Source organism: Cydia amplana, chromosome 18, assembly GCF_948474715.1.
Source record: "Cydia amplana chromosome 18, ilCydAmpl1.1, whole genome shotgun sequence".
In the NCBI taxonomy this organism is placed as follows: domain Eukaryota; kingdom Metazoa; phylum Arthropoda; class Insecta; order Lepidoptera; family Tortricidae; genus Cydia; species Cydia amplana.
Genome location: NC_086086.1, coordinates 4,589,159 through 4,608,703, shown reverse-complemented (window position 1 = coordinate 4,608,703; position 19,545 = coordinate 4,589,159). Strand labels below are relative to the sequence as shown.

At 35.1% G+C, this 19,545-nt stretch overlaps 1 protein-coding gene across 2 annotated transcripts; it reads left to right on the top strand.

Annotated features, from left to right (window-relative positions):
- Positions 1 to 10,388: 10,388 nt before the first annotated feature.
- LOC134656244 (uncharacterized) lies at positions 10,389 to 15,118 on the top strand. Of its 2 annotated transcripts, XM_063511745.1 has the most exons (7): positions 10,389 to 10,929; positions 11,183 to 11,480; positions 11,820 to 11,916; positions 13,541 to 13,648; positions 14,501 to 14,608; positions 14,921 to 14,980; positions 15,063 to 15,118. In XM_063511745.1, exons 1-7 carry the CDS (start codon positions 10,446 to 10,448, stop codon positions 15,102 to 15,104), a joined length of 1,197 nt encoding a protein of 398 aa, XP_063367815.1. In that variant the 5' UTR covers positions 10,389 to 10,445; the 3' UTR covers positions 15,105 to 15,118. The 2 variants fall into 2 exon arrangements, with proteins under 2 accessions (XP_063367815.1, XP_063367816.1); XM_063511746.1 differs by lacking the exon at positions 10,389 to 10,929 and having other exon boundaries at positions 11,129 to 11,480.
- The last annotated feature ends 4,427 nt before the right edge of the window (positions 15,119 to 19,545 follow it).

Sequence of the window (19,545 nt, the reverse complement as noted above, 5' to 3'; positions counted from 1 at the left end):
TTTAAACAGAGATTTGACAAGTCTCGTCATACAAAAAAATGGAGTATATAAAAAAACCTTTCCAATGGTATGTCCCTTATTCTTATTGGTTCATAGGCCAGTGTCCATACAAATCTGCCCATCCTCCTTTAAACTTCACTTTCCAACACAGTAAGAGTTAGACTAAGATAAGGCTGTAACGATTTTGATAGCACACGCAGTGCAGGTGTTATTTTATACATCATAATGTCGTAGAATTTTAAAGTTTAAAATAACACAATTGAAAAAGTAGTCGATAAAGCAATCAAACACCGACAGATTATTAATATGTTGTAACATGACATCACTATTTTTGATCTCACATAGACAATTTACGCACACACTTGCATTTCATTTTTGGTCGCACTTTTGAAGATTGACAGTTGTTCTTGTCTATTCTAATTCTATGGGTAGAAAGAAGTGAAAGTTCCTGTCGGAATTATTATACTTATGATAGAGTTAAGAAAAATTAAACATAATATGCATATTGAAAGATGTCTGCGTTAATCCATTTTCATTCATAAACACAACAGTAAAAAAATTAATATAAAAGTTGTGAATTTTATCAACTGTAATACTGATTACGACGGCGTAACTAGCATTACCTATAGTTATTCTATTTTAAAGAAATTACCCTTTGCCCAAAAATTCCACATAAAAATGATACATAATTCATCATTCCAGCCTTACTTAGACTAAGTATGCCATATTTCACATCTGGACCCTTCTGTGGATGCGACATAAAATACAGCCCTGAGGTAATCCTATCCATCCATGATTTATATCAAGAAGGGTCACTGTAGAAAATTTCATACGCGATATATCAATACCATAAACAGTTTTGTTAAGATATAAGTTAAGCAACTACCCTTTTACTTTGCTTGCCTTGTGTTGGGATATAAAAAGCTGGAGTGCCAGTAAAGCGGGGTTAGTCTTGAACCGAGGAGTAAAGTATGGGTTAAATGTATTCGCGTCTTGCAGTATTTTTCACCGGCGACGCTAAGGGAGTTTACATTTTTCAACACTGAGACACTAAATTTTTCTAAGTAGTTTGTGGTTTCGTGTATGTGTAAAATGCCATTTACGTGTTTTCAAAATTGATCCGATTTACATTGTTTTATACTTTTTTTATATCGGCACTGTTATTTTGAATTTCCGTTTTATTGATTGGTTAGTTTTTAATTTAATTTTCACACAAATATTTTCATACGATTGCCTGAGAGATGTTAAAACATTTCGGAGAATAAATATTTAAATACCTTTAGCGTAGTGATTGTGATAGGTTTAGTAAAAAAACACTACGAATTAAAAAATACTATACCTTTGGTATCAAAGTACCTACTCACCGGGAGGAACACAACTGAATACTATGAGTAGGTTCTAGAGTGTTATTTGGCTGCTGTTTTCTGTAAGGTGGAGGTACTTCCTAGATCTGGAATGACATCCGTGGTGCAGTGCAGTGCTGCTGTGCTCTACCATACAAAACGAGATGGAATTAAAAGTGCCCATACCTCTCTTATGGACGTAGTTTAAGGACATATCCGGGTCCAAGAATTTAGTTTATAAACATTAGTATCTTTAATTACGTACAGGCTGCTAACAAACAAATAATAGTCATTTTGTAAATTTCTTTGTGCCAATTTTGTATAGGAAATTTAATGATGATTTAGATTACCTCATTTGGTTTATGTATAAGCTTACGTACCTATGTATATGTTCTATATACAGTGAAAAGATAAGTCGGGCCCTGGAGGGAAACTACCTTAAATCCTTAAGCTGGCTAATTTTACTTAAAGGAGACATTCCTTTATTTTTAAAAAGAAACAAAAATGGATTCAAAGATTTTCTAAAACTCGCTTGCCTCGCCCGGGATTCGAACCAACTAAAATTTAAAAAAATTAACACTCCCTATTTTATTATACTAATCGATAGTATTATTATTCAGGATAAAATTTCTCTTACAAACATTTGGTCTTAAAAATAAAAATGATCGTTAAATCTAACATTAACTTTATTTTACTATCAATTTCATCATCTTCCTCGCATTGTCCCGGCATTTTGCCACGGCTCATGGGAGCCTGGGGTCCGCTTGGCAACTAATCCCAGTAATTGGCGTGGGCACTAGTTTTTACGAAAGCGACTGCCATCTGACCTTCCAACCCAGAGGGTAAACTAGGCCCTTATTGGGATTAGTCCGGTTTCCTCACGATGTTTTCATTCACCGAAAAGCGACTGGTAAATATCAAATGGTACGAGCCGGGATTTGAACCCGCGACCTCCGGATTGCAAGTCGCACGCTCTTACCGCTAGGCCACCAGCGTTTTTTTTACTATCAATTTGTTACACTTAAATTATTTAACTGATAAATTGTTCTAAATGTGCCCCCTCGTTCCGGCTACACAAATTTAGTCGCCGTTGAAATTCATTTCTTGTAGCCTTCAGCAAACTGTTGTGGTGTATGCCCCTAATAACATTTTCTACCGCAACCCTTAGGTCTTGAACGGTTTCATAGCAAGTTTCATAAATACATTTTTTTACATGACCCCATAAAAACAAGTCCATGGGCGTCAGGTCTGGACTTCTTGCAGCCCATCTAATCGTCCCGTTTGTTAATGTTAGATTTAACGATCATTTTTAGGGTTCCGTAGCCAAATGGCAAAAAACGGAACCCTTATAGATTCGTCATGTCTGTCTGTCTGTCTGTCTGTCCGTCTGTCTGTCCGTCCGTATGTCACAGCCACTTTTCTCCGAAACTATAAGAACTATACTGTTGAAACTTGGTAAGTAGATGTATTCTGTGAACCGCATTAAGATTTTCAGACAAAAATAGAAAAAAAACAATAAATTTTTGGGGTTCCCCATACTTCGAACTGAAACTCAAAAAATTTTTTTTCATCAAACCCATACGTGTGGGGTATTTATGGATAGGTCTTCAAAAATGATATTGAGGTTTCTAATATCATTTTTTTCTAAACTGAATAGTTTGCGCGAGAGACACTTCCAAAGTGGTAAAATGTGTGTCTCCCCCCCCCTGTAACTTCTAAAATAAGAGAATGATAAAACTAAAAAAAATATATGATGTACATTACCATGTAAACATCCACCGAAAATTGGTTTGAACGAGATCTAGTAAGTAGTTTTTTTTATACGTCATAAATCGCCTAAATACGGAACCCTTCATGGGCGAGTCCGACTCACACTTGGCCGCTTTTTATTTTTAAGACCAAATGTTTGTTAGAGAAATTTTATCCTGAATAATGTATGTATGTATGTATGTATATACTTTATTGCACATAGAAATAAAAACACGAGAAACATAGTTACAGAGTAAATTAAATACAACAAAGGCGAACTTATCCCTGTATGGGATCTCTTCCAGTTAACCTTAGAGGAAACGAATAAAACAAAACAGAAGTAACGATGAATGACAAACAAAACAATAGTGTACAATCACTAAAGTTAATGAAATGCAAGTTTTGAATACACATTGTTACAAATAATATACATAAACATAATATACATAAACATAATATAATAATATACATAAATACTTAAATAAATAAAAATAAAGCGTACATATATAAATATAACCTAAATTAAATAAATACTCAATATATATCATAAAACAAATAGATATGAGCTCGAACCAGAAAAGTAAAGGAAACTAAAGAAGTACTAATCGAGGAAAACCGAATTACTTATGTATCGGAAAGCCACAATTTTTTTTTTTTTTAAATAATAATACTATCGATTAGTATAATAAAATAGGGAGTGTTTATTTTTTATTTTATTTTAGTTGGTTCGAGTCCCGGGCGAGGCAAGCGAGTTTTATAAAATCTTTGAATGCAGTTTTGTTTCTTTTTAAAAATAAAGGAATGTTTCCTTTAAGTAAAAATGAGCCAGCTTAAGGATTTAAGGTAGTTTCCCTCCAGGGCCCGACTTATCTTTCCACACTGTATAACATTAGTTGCAACCACTGTTCGAAATACATCCATAGACTGTGATACGACTAAAATAAAATAAAATCACAATCTCACACTTAGGTGATTAATTCTCTGCAGTTAGATTTCTCTGTATCTGTATAAAATGATGCCATACGATGAAATAAATAAATCATACCTTAACATTTTAATGCAAAGCCTTAGTAGGAAAAAGATAGCCTTAAACTTCACGACTCATTGAGCAATCAACAATCATTCTTATTGAACAGCTTGAAAGTTCTTTTTCAAACGAGAAAACGTTGTGTGTTTAGGTCCAAACGAGGCTGACTGTTTGCCTTAAGGGCCCTGCAGAGATTCGACATAATATTATAAGGTATTTTAAGGAAACTCGCGCCACCCTCTTCACGTAAGCGTCGAAAAGTTGTTTATGTAACTTTTGATTGCCTTTTTTACTTAGTTTGTTTACTTTTTTACTTAGAAGCGGAATTATGACGGAACTTTTTTCGTTAAAGGCTCAAAGATACATAAATGGGTTTCCGGAGTCTGCTCGAGAGCTTGTTTAGTTTTATTTGTCTTCCGTTAAAGATTCTCGTTGTCTTTGTTAAACAAACGAGAAAGTGTCAACTTATATTATATTGAAAAGGAGACGTGTCAGGAAATGATTGCTTGAAGGCGGCGGTGAGTCGTAAGAACGGAAGAGTTTTATGTGACTTCTAGACATGTGTCAAAGAAAGCTGTAATAACACCATTTTACGGTGAGCAGAGTCGAGCAAATACAGCGGCCTATAAAACATTTACTAGTAGAGATTTTAGGCTATTATTTAATGGTGCCTTCTATTTGTCCGGAATATTAGTGGAGCCTTAAGAAGATGAACAATTTTGTATAATAATAATATTAGACCTCTTTAGAAAACAGCATTAAAACTTACTAATTTGTTGTCAGTTGAAGCAACAAAAATTAGCGGACTGATAAATATCACTCAGCTGTGAACTATAAAACTTCCATGCAATAAAATTTACCGAACGCTTATAGTGACAGACGCTTAGTCAACATTAGGCATTAAAATGTTCTAGATGTAATTTATTTTTGAGATTATTCTTGAGTTGCAAAGAGCCCTAATGCCGTGGATCCAGCTTTTGATGAGAGCAACGCAGCGGCGAGCAGAGATTATCGTGAACAAATGCTACATTTTAGAACATTTTTGATAGTCTGAAAATCCCGTTTGAAAGCCAATATGAGACACATTTGACGTGGAAGAAAATAGGTTTGACAACCATAACATTTATCAGCTCAAAGCAAGTATCTACAAAATACCGCGAACGAAATTAAAACAGGGCGCCACCGTATGCTTAACAAGCCGTTTGGTGTTTTTGTTTACAAAACAAACTACACAACACCACAACCTATCTGACTCAACCCTGACATTGAAAAAACAATCTTGTGCCGAAACACACAAGGCACTTATTCAAGTTTACTTGAAAGCCGGTTTTCTTTTTTATTTACAAAGCAAACTGCGAACGCCGCTTGTTAGGCGATCTGCAAAGTGCGCCGATTGCCAAGGCCTTAACTTTTAATAAATTAAAATACCACACTCTTTGCTGCAGTAATAAAATTGGCTGAAGAATTCATTGTTTTATTTTTCCTTGGTTGGTTGGAACTTCAATTAGATGAAATATTTTTTCCTAATATTTTTCTTGGCCATGTTCAAAAACTTTCTAGAAGGGCAGACGTGCCCTCTCTGTTGACCAATGATAAAGACAAGGATAAGACGTTCGATTGGTAAAAGTGAGTGACTTTCTAAAAACAAGGGATGTCAATGAAATTTAATCTAAAATCGAATTAATCGTTTAGCGGAGATCGGTTATCTCACATATAGAATGGCCTAAATTAGGTACTGCATTTTTACGAAAGTTAGATAAGTACGTTGATTTTGATCGCATTGTATAAAATACTGGAATCAAGTATTCTTAAAAAAAATATGGTTAACTAAAAATAGTAACTTCCAGCCCCGATATCCCCTACTCTAAAATTCAATTAATCACTGACCCGTGAAAGCGGTAAATAAATACCGCGTCCGGCTAAAATATCGTGAAGGTTTATAGGATTACCATCGATAAACATTAGTTCGATCCTCAACTTTCCAACTTATTTTAACTACAGAGTAAAAACAACATGAAAATTCCCTCGCCAATCGAAACGTTTTTGCTTGTGCTTTGCGGGTTCTAGTCCCAAAGCAATTAACCACTCTAGTACTTTAATTACGGTGCTACGAAGTTCACGATTGGAATTAGAGTTAAGGAAATTGATTACTTAATACTCACTTTAGTAATTAAGTTCGGGATAGCGAGCATATGTCGCTGGCCTTGTTTCTTTACGTTTTCTCGGGGGATTCTTGTAATTATCCTAAAAGATCCAGCTGGAAGTGTTTTTTTCGGCTTAGTTTGTAATTGGATGTAAAAGTTAAAGTTAATTTAACTACATTTAGCTACTAGTTCCGATTTACTTACTAATTTAAGTATAGCTTAATGTTATAACACCATCGGTCGACTGAACGGATAAGCGTTGAGATAGGTTTTCCAGAATCGACCACTTACCTACCAGAAGATTGTGGACGCTTAATGACAACAGTTGAAGGATGGCATGACATTGTCAGTCGTTGTGGATATTAATAAATTGAACATTTTCGATACACAAAGATGACAATGATTAATATAAAGACTATGAAATATAAATGCAAAAATCTAAACATTCCATCAAAAATCATACGAAACTGTTTTCCATTTTCAACTCCCTCCATTTAAAAATCAGGTGAAATATGTTTTTAATGATATTTTCAACTAATTTCAAGCAAGTGAGCGCAACACGAGGGGAGTAAATAATTAGCCATCACGGTTAAATTGAATCTCGCGCGTTTGATGATTGTCGTTCGCCTAGGGCGGATCGTGACTAGAAAATGCAAACATTTTCGACTATATCTTTAAACCTATATATTAGAATTATGATGTTCAAAATAACTTGAAATGTTTTGAACCTACAAATTGAATAAAATATTGAAATTAATATTTAATCCACGAAGTTAAACAAAAACGGATACCTAGTGGTTCAAGAAATTATTAATTACAGACCTAAGTATGAGGCGATTTTTAAAACCAATAGGTTTTTATTAATTATCTCGGGTTGTGTCTTAGACGCGTCATAAAAATACACATGAGTAAAATTTTACGTAAAATCCAAGGATTTCAAAAGTAAGGATAGGCCCATGTATAATTCCGAGCGCACATGCGCACCACTTCGTAGTGTTCATAAGGCCCATCTTTACGAAGTAATATATACATAAAACAATGGGGAAATTGTTATAAAACTTTATAGGTAACAATTCTGACCGTCCCTATATATTCTGGACGTCAAAACATAAAGTCAGCATTTCCTTATCTGTTGTGATTGGTGTCTGGTGAGAAAAGGTGAAAAGTGCCCATTATTTTGAACATGAAACGTAGGTAATGTTATTTTGTGAGAACTGGGTGTCTATCTGGATGGCAATCGTTCGCAGAGAAATGAAACAAAACGCTATCTCTGTCCTGTGAAGAGTAATGGAGAGACAACATTTTTTTTTTCGTTTTCTGCATGCGATTGCCATCTTAGGCCGCTTACTAACTATTTTAACTTTCGAACCTGCAGTTTAATTTTAGTGACATCTTCACTTTATATAAATTGAAAAAATAATGTCACATCAACTAAGGGCGAGCAGTGGGGTAGGTACGAGTAGGTTAGGTTAGAAGCCGCCTCTCTTTAGTGACGTAAATAGTTATGTTGTAATAATATCTTCCTTTATATATCTGGCTAAGTCACAGATAAAATGTTATATATAATGCCGTCCGAGAAACCTCCAAAACCTCCTAGGTATTTTATTTACCGCCACGTGGATTTGATTATATGTTTCCCCTTGAGGAAATCTTGTTACCAATAAAGTGGCTTAGAATAACGCGTCACATTTTCTTGCCGACAGAACTGCGGGTCTAGCATTATTTTCTGAGACGTCTTGTCATTTGTTTTATTTCTCTTTCGCTGAGAGAATACAAGCGCTAACGATAAGGAGTCATACGATTATTTTATGAACATTTGAACATGTTCAGTAACAATCCGTTATCATCTTTGCATTTGTCTACATCGTTAACGTGATATAATGTGTGATGTTAAACGATGATAGAATTTAAATGTTTGTAGGAATAAAATGTGTCGGAGTGATTTATTTGGTAATTTCCACAAGTAAGTAATAAGCACTTTATTGTACAAGCAAGGATATGTAGCAGCAGGTATATATTGAAAGTACAAAGGCGAACTTATCCCAAGTTTATGTTAAATATATTATATAACATCAACGTCTACTTAGTACCCATGCCACAAGCCTTATTGAGCTTACTGTGGGACTAAGTCGATCTGCGTAAAATTTCCCCGTAACCTATTTATTTTTATGTAATTTCTTAAAATTACAACATAAACAAAACATCACACGACATTTTCTAAAGCAACTTCAACGGTCAACAGAATAATCTTCCCCTTTATATCCAGATGCTATCACGCTGCCATGTTAAAAAGGTAAAGTGCCCTCATAAAATCTCGAGAAGAGTGTCCAAGTGACTTGTCTTAGCCGCAAGGCTTGCATAATGAAATACCATAACCCCCAAGCAGCGAAATAAGCAGGCCATTCGTATTTTGCGAGTGCCGAATTATCATACTTCACTTTATAGGGTTTCATCAAGGGCTCGGTCTAATAATTTTACATTCTTCGTCCGTTCATAAACGGCCTTGTCCTGTGAATGCGCAATTCTGCGAAACATTCTTAGCTTACATTATTATATGAAAAAAGATTTGTAAAGAATATTTTAGCACTGAACTTATTATATTTTTAGCACTTTTTGTTATTCATTTCAATTGATAAACTCGGAAAACATATAAAACTCTATGGGGCCTATTTTAGATTTAAGCTAGTTTTTAATTACTTTTAGTAATACACTGTAAATATATTGTTTGTTAATTAATTTGAAACCCCCATATAGCAAATTTCATCGAAATCGTTAGAGCTGTTTCCGAATTCCTCGAAATACATAAATAGGTACCTATACAAGAATTGCTCGTTTAAAGGTATACAATTTGTTCTGCTTTATATATTTGAAGTCAATTCGATTACAGACAAAGACTCAATTTAGGATATCTTAACAAAACTTCCATAAGACACGGACACAGACTGAAGACTAGAAAATACTAAGGAACCTATTATAGGTACCTCTTTGTTTCTTTTTTTACAGACAAGATAGTAATTTTGCGGAATATTTGTCTACCTATTTTACCCCTCCTGTTCCCAGTTATCCCAATCATCAATAACAGTTTTAAATGTCAAAACTCTTGCGGGGCATTACAATATTTGACGTTGTCAACATGTGTGTAGTAGATTGTGGTCGTGGCACAATTCCCGTGGGGTTATTGTTGATCTCTAGACTTTTATGGTTATTCCAGTTTGTTGCTGTTTACAAATTCGCTTGTTAGTGCGTATAATTTTAAAGCAATCAAGAGTACACAATTTAGGCCGTTGTCACACTAAATAATGTCATTTTTCATGCGAGTTTTTGTAATAAAATAATAGATAAGTAAAAACTAATACGCTGTCACCCCACTTTCTCCTTCATTATTAAAATGTTTTATTAACGAACTAGATTGGAATGACATAATTGTCCTGTAAGTAATGTATAAAATACGTGGGAAAGTACAAGTCAAATTACTTAATCAACTTCGCGATGCCGGCTGATCAGCGGACATGCAGAAACTGTTGTATGTTACTAAATATTAATTCAACGTGTGTGGTTCAAAATCGTAAGTGTAAACTTTTTTAGTAGGTATTATAAGCTAAAAATATTCAATAACAAGTATGGGTAACAGAACTTACAATAATTCATGCGCAATGCGCCGCGTGACTTAAGTACCTACCATCTTTACGGTTGATTTAACTTAACCCGTATCATTCAAAAAATCATTCTACGAGAGCTACGATGGGTACTTACTTAAATATCAAGTTAAAACTTGTGATTGCTATATCTTAAGTCTTCTACACGATCAGAAATCATTTTTGGACAGGGACAATCTTTGGAGATCCGAGTGTTGTTTTCTGATTAAATGCAATGATAAATGCATGATACTTTATAGAACCCCTATAAGTAAACAGCCACGCTCTCACTCGTAGCTGGTAGCACATACAATTCATAGATAGACTTTCATTAGTAACGATAGTAATTGTCAGCAAGTCATCGTTTGCGCCACAAATAATGGCGAACACATGTGACGCTCACGGCATATGCCAACAATTACGATCAGTAATCAAATTAAGATATAATAGAGCACTAATCTATTTGCTTTACAATAATTTCAAATTTTCACTTGAATAAAGCGTCACTAAGTCGTTGATCTTCGAAAGGGTCACTTGTTATATCACCATGAAGTATAAACCAAAATTTTCTAATTCTAGTACACGTTATTTCCAAAGGCTAACCCAATTCGTTTACATTGTTACCGCAACTAACTTTTGGTACAGGGATGTTAAATTACCTAATCGTTTTGTAAAAATATACAACTGTGTTTCAAAATTTCTTGAAGCAATCATTATTGCATTTGTTATTACCGGATTTGGTGCAAGCTATACTCAGAAAAACTTAACTCATAAGCAAAGCACTGATATATTACTGAAGAGTATTTCTGGCTTTTTTGGATACACCATGTACGGATTTATCAACTATAATAAAGAAGAAATTAAAGAACTTCTATTCTCATTGACGGTATCATTAAAGGAAATATGCAATGTTAAGATAGAGAAGCAAATGATGATGAAGATCAAAATGTACATGGCAGGTCTGATGATTGTTGGGTGCTGCCCAATGGCTGCATATGGGGTAGAAGGAGCATTTCACACTTTAACCTCAAGTAAATATTTTTTCTTCACCGCCTGCCCACAGCAGAGAGCTGAACACAGTTGAAATTGGGTCTAATAGGTTTTTCACAATAAGTATTAAACGAAACGACCGTTGAAGGGATTTAGAACAGATTGACTTTATTTTTTTTAAACCATAGACACAGATATATAACAACCAATAATAAGACTACAAAGTATATCTGGTTTATTTATCCTGTTGTTGCTTACCGTGTTAAATATGAGGTTTACCTTTTTTATTTTCAGATGCTACATTCACAACGGTAATTCCAATCTGGCCAGATCTGGAAGATAGACGGCTCGTCGCCGGCTTCGCCCGAATCTTAATCTACATAGTCTGGTTGCTTTTATTCGCTCACGCCATGGCCGTTTACAGCCTCATTATTTGTATTTCCATCTGTCTCGGTTATCAATTCGCCAATCTTTACGAGTACTTCTTAGATCTTAATAATATCTTTGACGGAGAAGATAACCATGAAGACCAAGAGAAAAAATACGAAGAAGCCATTAAAGTGGGAATAAAAATGCACAACATTATATTAAGGTAAATATGTCTAACGGTTATCTGCCTACGAATATGTTTGACTAACTTTTTAAATATTTTCTAAAGTATTCAATAACTCATAAATCTTTTTGATTTTGATTGAACGGCATGATTAATCCATCAATTTTAATTACCTTCAGGTATCTTATGGTCGTAATTAATGTGCATGATGTGATGTACAGAATATGTTACATCATTAGACCGTGCGTTAGAGTCGAGCATTAAATCATAACTTGTCCTGCGCGATAAGTGCGATCATAATACGCCTACTGAAGATATGCGAGTATTTTCCTATTGTCCCCTGAATGAATGTTGTGAGATTATTATAATTATGTGCAGATGTGTAAACCAGTTGCAATCATCGTGCAAAGTAGTCTACGGAGGGCAAATTCTTATCAACGTCTGCGTGATGGTGCTGCTAATGGTCCAGATGATGGTTGGATTATTTCATTCATCATTTGCTTGCCTTGGGAAAAATCCCATGCAATTAGGGTCAGCGCAGCATGTCTTTTCTTCCATGCTTCTCTGCAGTTCATCACCTCATCATACACCTGCTTTCTTTTCCTATCATTCTCATGCAGTCCATCCACCTTTGCCTTGATTTTCCTTTCTTTCTAAATCCCTCCACCTCCACTCACATTCAATCCTAATACCTTTCGCGTCACATGACTTTCATCCCTCCGTATCACATGGTCGTACCACGCTAGGCGATTTGACCATATTTTTTTCTGTTATGGGTGCAACTTTCAGGCTTCTTCGTATATATATTCACTATCCTATCCATTCTCGTTACGCCACACATCCATTTAAACATTCTTATCTCCGCTACATGCAATATCTTTTCATTCGTCACCTTTAAATTAGGTCCAAACACGCTGACCAATACATGACGACAGGTCCTTTCATGTTTTTATAAATTTTTCCCTTCAATCGAAGAGGCATCCTCGCATCGCAAATGGTCCCCGTGACCTTTTCATCCATTCTATGCTAATCCGGTCGTCACGGTCAATATCGCCATTACACTGTACCAGCGAGCCGAGGTACTTTAAGACGGAGCAGACCAGCAGTGTAACGCCATCGAGTTCTATGACGGCACAACCGGGCAGGAAGACTACCGAAACCACAAAACAAGTGTTCTGTTTCAGGTCTGCTCTTATCTTCAGGCCAACATTCTCCAATTTATGCCGGCATTTCTCAAGTCTGCTCTGTACCTCTAGTCCGTCTTCACCCACAAGCACAATATCATCGGCGAAAAGTATACACCAGGGTCCCCCTCCTGTATTTCCGATAACAGAGCATCCATATCCATAATCTGCAGAAAGAAGTAGATTTAAGCAGATCCCTGGTGCACGCCTACCGTCATGGTGCCAGCGGCTGACCGGACACGTGAACCGCAACGGTTTTTCCATTGACAGGATTAGATCCGCACATTTCCAATATATAAATAAGAGAACAGCCTGATCCTTCTTCACGCCAACAGAAAAGATCAGATGTATAAAGTACCTAAAAGCTATAAAAATTATGCTGAACTGCTCTTTGGGTCCGATACTAGAGTCATCAGGCGATTACGTTCAGGTCACTTAATAATTCTTTAAATATATTCCCGAAACATCCAAGCTAACAGCCACGCGTTAACAGGAAAGTGGAAACATTCGTCATCGCGTTAAGAGAAAAATTACCATAAAATGATCTTCAAAATATAAGACAGTTATTAACAATATATTTCCCTAAAGAATGTTTACTAAGCGACGCCAATAGTTTTTAACCCAATTCAAAATCAATTTAGGTACTTATGTGTTTTCTTTGTTTTGTTTTTTTTTTCGATTTGGAGAATTATATTTATTTTAAAATCCAGTTCCAAGGATGGTGGTATCCATGGGTAATTGAGGGACCTCTTCAAATTTTATCTTAGGCATACAATGTTTTTTATTTATTATTTATTTTAATAACCAACCATAAATGTATTCAGTTATGCAACGATGTATGCCAGCTTCTTTGGGCTACACGTAACTGTTTTTTGAAGTCTGTTATTTTTTGTTAAGCATTATGTTCGGTTGCAGCAAACTGATCGCTCATTAGTGCAACTGGCTCCAATAGTATTCATGGCCACCGGAATATTAGTCACTTCAGGCTTGTTCATATGGAGCGCGGGCGACATCACTTTTGAAGTAAGTTTGATTTAAACTTTCACGATTTTTACTCATTATTCACAACGACGGGACTTAATCGCGTAAAATTAAGTTTTAAATTCACCTTCGGCGTTTCGAGGACGGCGATGTCCGCTTGGTCTCGGAGAAGACTGGCCAAAGTTGACATCAACATCTTCTAAGCGCGCGAGTTTTTCGAACTACCTGCACTTGGTCTTGTTTATTATAGAGTCTGTGCGGAAAGAGAAGAGTCGTTGAATGTATGGGGCTCAATAGATTTCACGGCTCTTCTCTTTCCACACAGGCTCTAGCAAGGATTATCCGGCGACCTGATGGATGTTCCCTTTAAGGTTCAATTTCCTAGTTTCGACTTATACTCGTATTGCCCAAAATTGTAAACCTATGTATGTATATACGGGTCTCTATTGTTTCCCAAATAGTTTTAAGCCATAATGTATTGTTTGCCCGCATTTTCGTTATTCATAATTCATTTGGTTCAGAAACGCGTCACTTTTCAGGATTGTCATAAAACAAACCTAACCTAACCTAACCTATCTATAGGATAACCTAACGAAAATCCTGAAATTTTAACGGTTTCAGTTTTATGACTAATGATAATATGACAAACAATACATTATGACTTAAAACTTTATGGGAAACAACGGGACCCCTGTATATACCTATAGTATTTCTCTACTGACGCAAACATATATGATAGTTATAGACTAGGTTCCAGTTGAATGATTACTTATAAAAAGTATACACCTATGTTTTTATGAGTATTGTCTCAACACTTTTGAGTGATCATTCATAGACCTTATACTGCTGCATTAAGGCTTACAAATATTCAGATGATTCTATTGTATTTGTCAGGCGGAGCGTTTACCGACGGCCATGTTCCACTCGGGCTGGCACAACTGCAGACGGCAATCCTATGTGCGTGTGCGGAAATTGATCACATTTGCCATGATTCAAGCGCAGGTCAGCCTCTGACTTATGTATTCTAGCAATCAGTTTTTATTTTAAAATAAAATTAAGAAATTAAAAACTTGTAGCGCTAATTTTTGGTTTGCAATAAATAAGTTATTAAAATGCAAATATAAAATGTATAAATCTAAATAACGAGTTTTGAGGATCACAATAAACAAATACGGGTATTTAACAATCATGTTTTGGTAAAGTGGATAGATTCGGAAATAATCGTTCCGAATGAAAAAAAATATAGCCCGACATGATCTTTGTCGATTTTTTTTCTATGTTCGAATTGTACGTTTTATCTGGATTTTTTTTCAGCACGTCGTGGTAATTAAAGGTCTCGGTGTAATTGAACTGTCATACGACAGCTATATTGCGGTAGGACTTTTTTCAGTATTTTATTGTACCTTTCTAATTAGTTTTACGTACCTACTTACTAAATTGTTCTTTATCATTTCAGATAGTGAAATCATCTTATTCCGTATTCTCAATAATTTACTGAAATCTCAATAATGAACCACATTTTTGACTTAAAAGTATTTTGAGGCACATATGAAAGCACTAAAACAAGAATTATTAACAAAATTTACCTACCTGTACTGTACCTATTGACAAAAATTTCATCACAATAAAATAAATATTTAATCACAAATGTTCTTAAATTTAAACAAGAGCCAAAAAATACCCACGATCAACTAAGTAGTTAAACGAAATAGTCTTAATAAGTTAACAGAAAGTGTCAAGAAGTGCGCCGGTTTTTGCGATAAAATTGTAAAGATTTCTTAATTTAAATAAAAGACCTTGTAACGCGGCCGCATAGCACTAATTATGAGTATACCTCCATAATAGTACCACAAGAATTAAAGAAAGCAGGCGAGATGACAAACGCTCCCGGGGGTCCGCTTCGCTGAAACTTGGGCTGAAATCCCGCAATGCCTAACTTACTTCGCCCATCCGTTATGTTTCATCTGGCTCGGGAGTTTAATGAAAATGATAAAAATATTCAACTGCGCCGCGGTTTCCTTATTGTTGAACGCTTTATTGTTACTGCTTTTGCGTGCTCGAGCTTTATTTGATGTTTTTAGGTCGGCTTATTAAATTCCGAACAGATTTGCTTAATCGCGTTAGGTACTCTCGAGTTTTGATAAACAGATTAATTTTATGGTAATCTTTTTTTTTCTTTATCGGTGAATGTGGTATATTCAATTGTTTATTGTGCCATTTTTATATAAATAAATACTTATTACATCTGCCGTTAAAATATGTTGAAGACATCTGTTTTACTGAGTAGAACGAACTACCAAGAAGATAGAGCATTTCATGCAAACGTTTGCCCTCGGCTTCAAACAAGTTTATGTACTTAAAACTTGAAGAAAGCCACGTTATTTTCATCAGATTAATGCGAAAATATCTTAGCAAGAAATGAGATAAAAACTTTCGTTGGTTACCGCAGAAATCCATTTCCAAGTTAAACAGATCTTTTATTCGCGTTTTTGCTCATTGAATCTCGAACTTTTTGTCTCCAGTTTTTGAGGAGTGCGGCTTAGCTCCGTTTTGAAACTTAATTAAAAACGTTTGGCGAAATGCCTGGAACTAACAGCGAAATTTAAAAAAACACTAAAACTATTTTATTTAACTAAACATCATGTTGTGTTTTCTTCTTATAATGAGACTAAATACGAGTAAACAAGATAAAAAGAACGGAAGCTTTTGAAGTATAGGAAATATTATTCCAAATAATAGGGTTAACCACAAACGGGTCTGGGATAAGGAATGTGTCTTTTCTAAACATTTATAAACATACAAAGGGTAACGTAAATCAAAAGGTCAAGTAGGGCCTTTAGAAGAACCCTCGTATACATCTGTCCGTCCCGATTATTGTTGTAGGGAAACTTTGAGAACGAAAGACGCAAAGGCCAAGAGAATAAAATATTACAAAGATTCATTCACATATTTAATTAAAGTTTTTCTCTTTCTACAGAGAGCTAAACGTTATACTTTACAAAACATTTAATATCCCATTCTAATAATTTTGGTAATTAGTGACAATGACAATCTTTACTTTGCCGGGTTGTTTGTATACGGGCATGACACTATCATGAATAATGACATTACTTTGAAAAATGACATATTTAGTGATAGTACAATCCCTACGGATTGGCATGAAAGAATGACGATAAGTAAATGAAGTTAGTTTAATAATTTAGCAATAAAAGTAATACATTGTCTTAAGAAATTAGAAGGCAATATTTTTCTAATTTTAAAGCTTAGATAACAAGTAGGTACCCTGAGAATTTTCGTACAAAGACTGTTAAGTTCTATTCTGCGGCTATTCTGTTAAGAATACCCGTCATTTTCTTGACGAAAGGTCATAAGAGCAGAAATTTGAATATATTATGATGTCGTTTTAAAATACACAACGAAGCGTACATTTACTGCAAAAATGCCAAATTAAATTAGTTTATTCGTATTGTTTTCAAATTTTAGCTTTTTATGGTAAAGGGAAGAAAAAGTCTCACGAGGGATTTTTACGTACTTCAGATACATATTTTATTTGACTAGTATAAGAGTGGCTTGAGATTAAAGAACTGGCAAATATTTATAAAATTTTATTACTTCTAAGTAAGTACTGTACATGCGTAAGTTTCTTGTAGTCATTGCCCTAACGTGCTGGTATTAAAACCTTTGGTTTGGAAGTCACGCATCTTACCGGCGGGCTAATAATGTAGTAATAATAAATTCGCAGTTAACTCATGTGTCGATAATAAAAAAGATACTACCGTTATAACAGTGACCTAGGTCAGGGTAGCCCTGTTTTCCTCAAGACATTCGTTTTTACAAGCTTTTATTTAGTTTCACCTGTCCCGTTGTCTGTAATCAAATCTTGCAAGTTAAATTTGATCCACATCCCGGTTTCCGATTGAGCTGAAATTTTGCATGCATGTATAAATCGGATGACAATGCAATATTATTATGACATAGAGCTGATCTGATGATGGAGACAGGAGGTGGCCATAGGAACTCTATGATGAAACAACGCAACCTAATTGTGTTAGGGGTTTTTAGAATTGTCTCGATGAGTATTAGTTGTCTGTCGTAAGAAAGTACAGTCAGCGATAAAAGCTTGTACCAAAAATGATTTTTTTGCCAAAAACTTATTTCCGATATAGGTAAGAAATAAGCGCCGAAATTACCAAACCCCATAAAACAATACGAGATAGCTGTTAAATCAGTTGAATATATATGTAAATTGAAATGGAACTAGCTTCCTGCAGATTATCATGACAAACGCGAGCTTACACCGACCGCCGTGACGTGTATACGGCGGGATTATGAATTTGCATAATTTGTGCTAATACATAACCGACAGTTAACCCTGATATATCAAATTGCTTTTAAGCGGAAGATAAGAAATAAGCTATTGTTAATATGTATAACCTGTTATTTAATTTTAACTTTATTTTACTTGCAGTTCCTAGTATGTTACCATTTTCACATTATAACAATAATCACGTTTAATTATCAAAAATGTAAAATTATATAAAAAAACAGAATGAGCAACAACAAAAACATGGCGCTAGTGCAGGGTGGAGGTGGGCGTTTTTTTTTTATTGTCCCCTACACTTTTGTTTCAAATTTGGGATTTTTTATGTTATTTCTACTCAGAATCACGAGCTCTTTCTATCCTAATAGGAGAAAAAAGTGTCCTAAGGTTTTTATTTCCATTACGTCACCATTTTTCATAGACTTTGTATGGCGGTCGCGGAATGGAAAGATCGAAAAATGTATGGAAATTTTGGGACACTTTATTTCTCCTATTAGGATAGGAAGAGCTCGTGATTCTGAGTAGAAATAACATAAAAAATCCCAAATTTAAATAAAAAGTGTAGGGGTCAACAAAAAAAAACGCCCAGGTAGACGGGTTAGGTCGGGCTGCAACGTCATTGAAATCGAAGAAATGTTGGATGGGTTTGGCCTATATACGGCGCGATTCGGGAAATGAATTAGAGATTCACTAGATATGAAATAGTAAAGATATGTGACGTTCCACGGCAAAAGGTACCTTATGGCGGCTGGCGCTTACGCTATTATTAACGTCGTTCCAATATTCAGCCGGGACAATGGTACCTTTTGCCGTGGAACGTCATATATCTTTACTATTTCATATCTAGTGAATCTCTAAATCATTTCCCCAATCGCGCCGATAACCTGTTATTGTTTCATTATCATCATCATCTTTGTAAATTGTAGCGATGTACTTACCTACTGGTTTTTTACTACGGCTCACTTGGGGAGACTGAGGCAACCTCAGTCAACTTCGTACTGTTTGATAAAACACTTATCTACCTGCTAAAATAATAGGAAACTTTACAAATATCCTACTTGCAAAAGCAAAAGTCAAAATACCTCATTTGAAAAAAAGAATATTTCGGTTAAGCATAACTTATGGTCAATTGACACTACCTTTGATTACTTAAATTAGGGTAGTTGTCTAAATAGCTACGAGATTTAATTCGCACCATAGTCAAGTAACATACCTAATCTATTTTTATAGCTATCCTTCCTATTACTAAAAATAATGTACAACCTAGAAACTGTCGCGTAATGTCCTGAATGTGGATAAGCCTTCAATAAGCTCATATTTGCGTTTCAGAATTAGCATCAAATCATAATAATTATCGTCCTCGTCGTATTTCTGGTATCGTCTTGGGTCGTCCCATTCGTTTTTCGTCTATATTGAAAGCCACCGACGATTGTAACGAATGTAGAATGGGTGACGAAAGCAGAATAGGACTACATATTTAATTACACAAACGGGTCTACCGCGATATAATTTCATTATATCTCCGTTGACATTTGTTGGGACGTCAGTCTTTCCGTCACCACAGCTGGTGCAACTCAGCTGAAACGTCGGAATTAAAGGTAAAAACAATGAAATTATA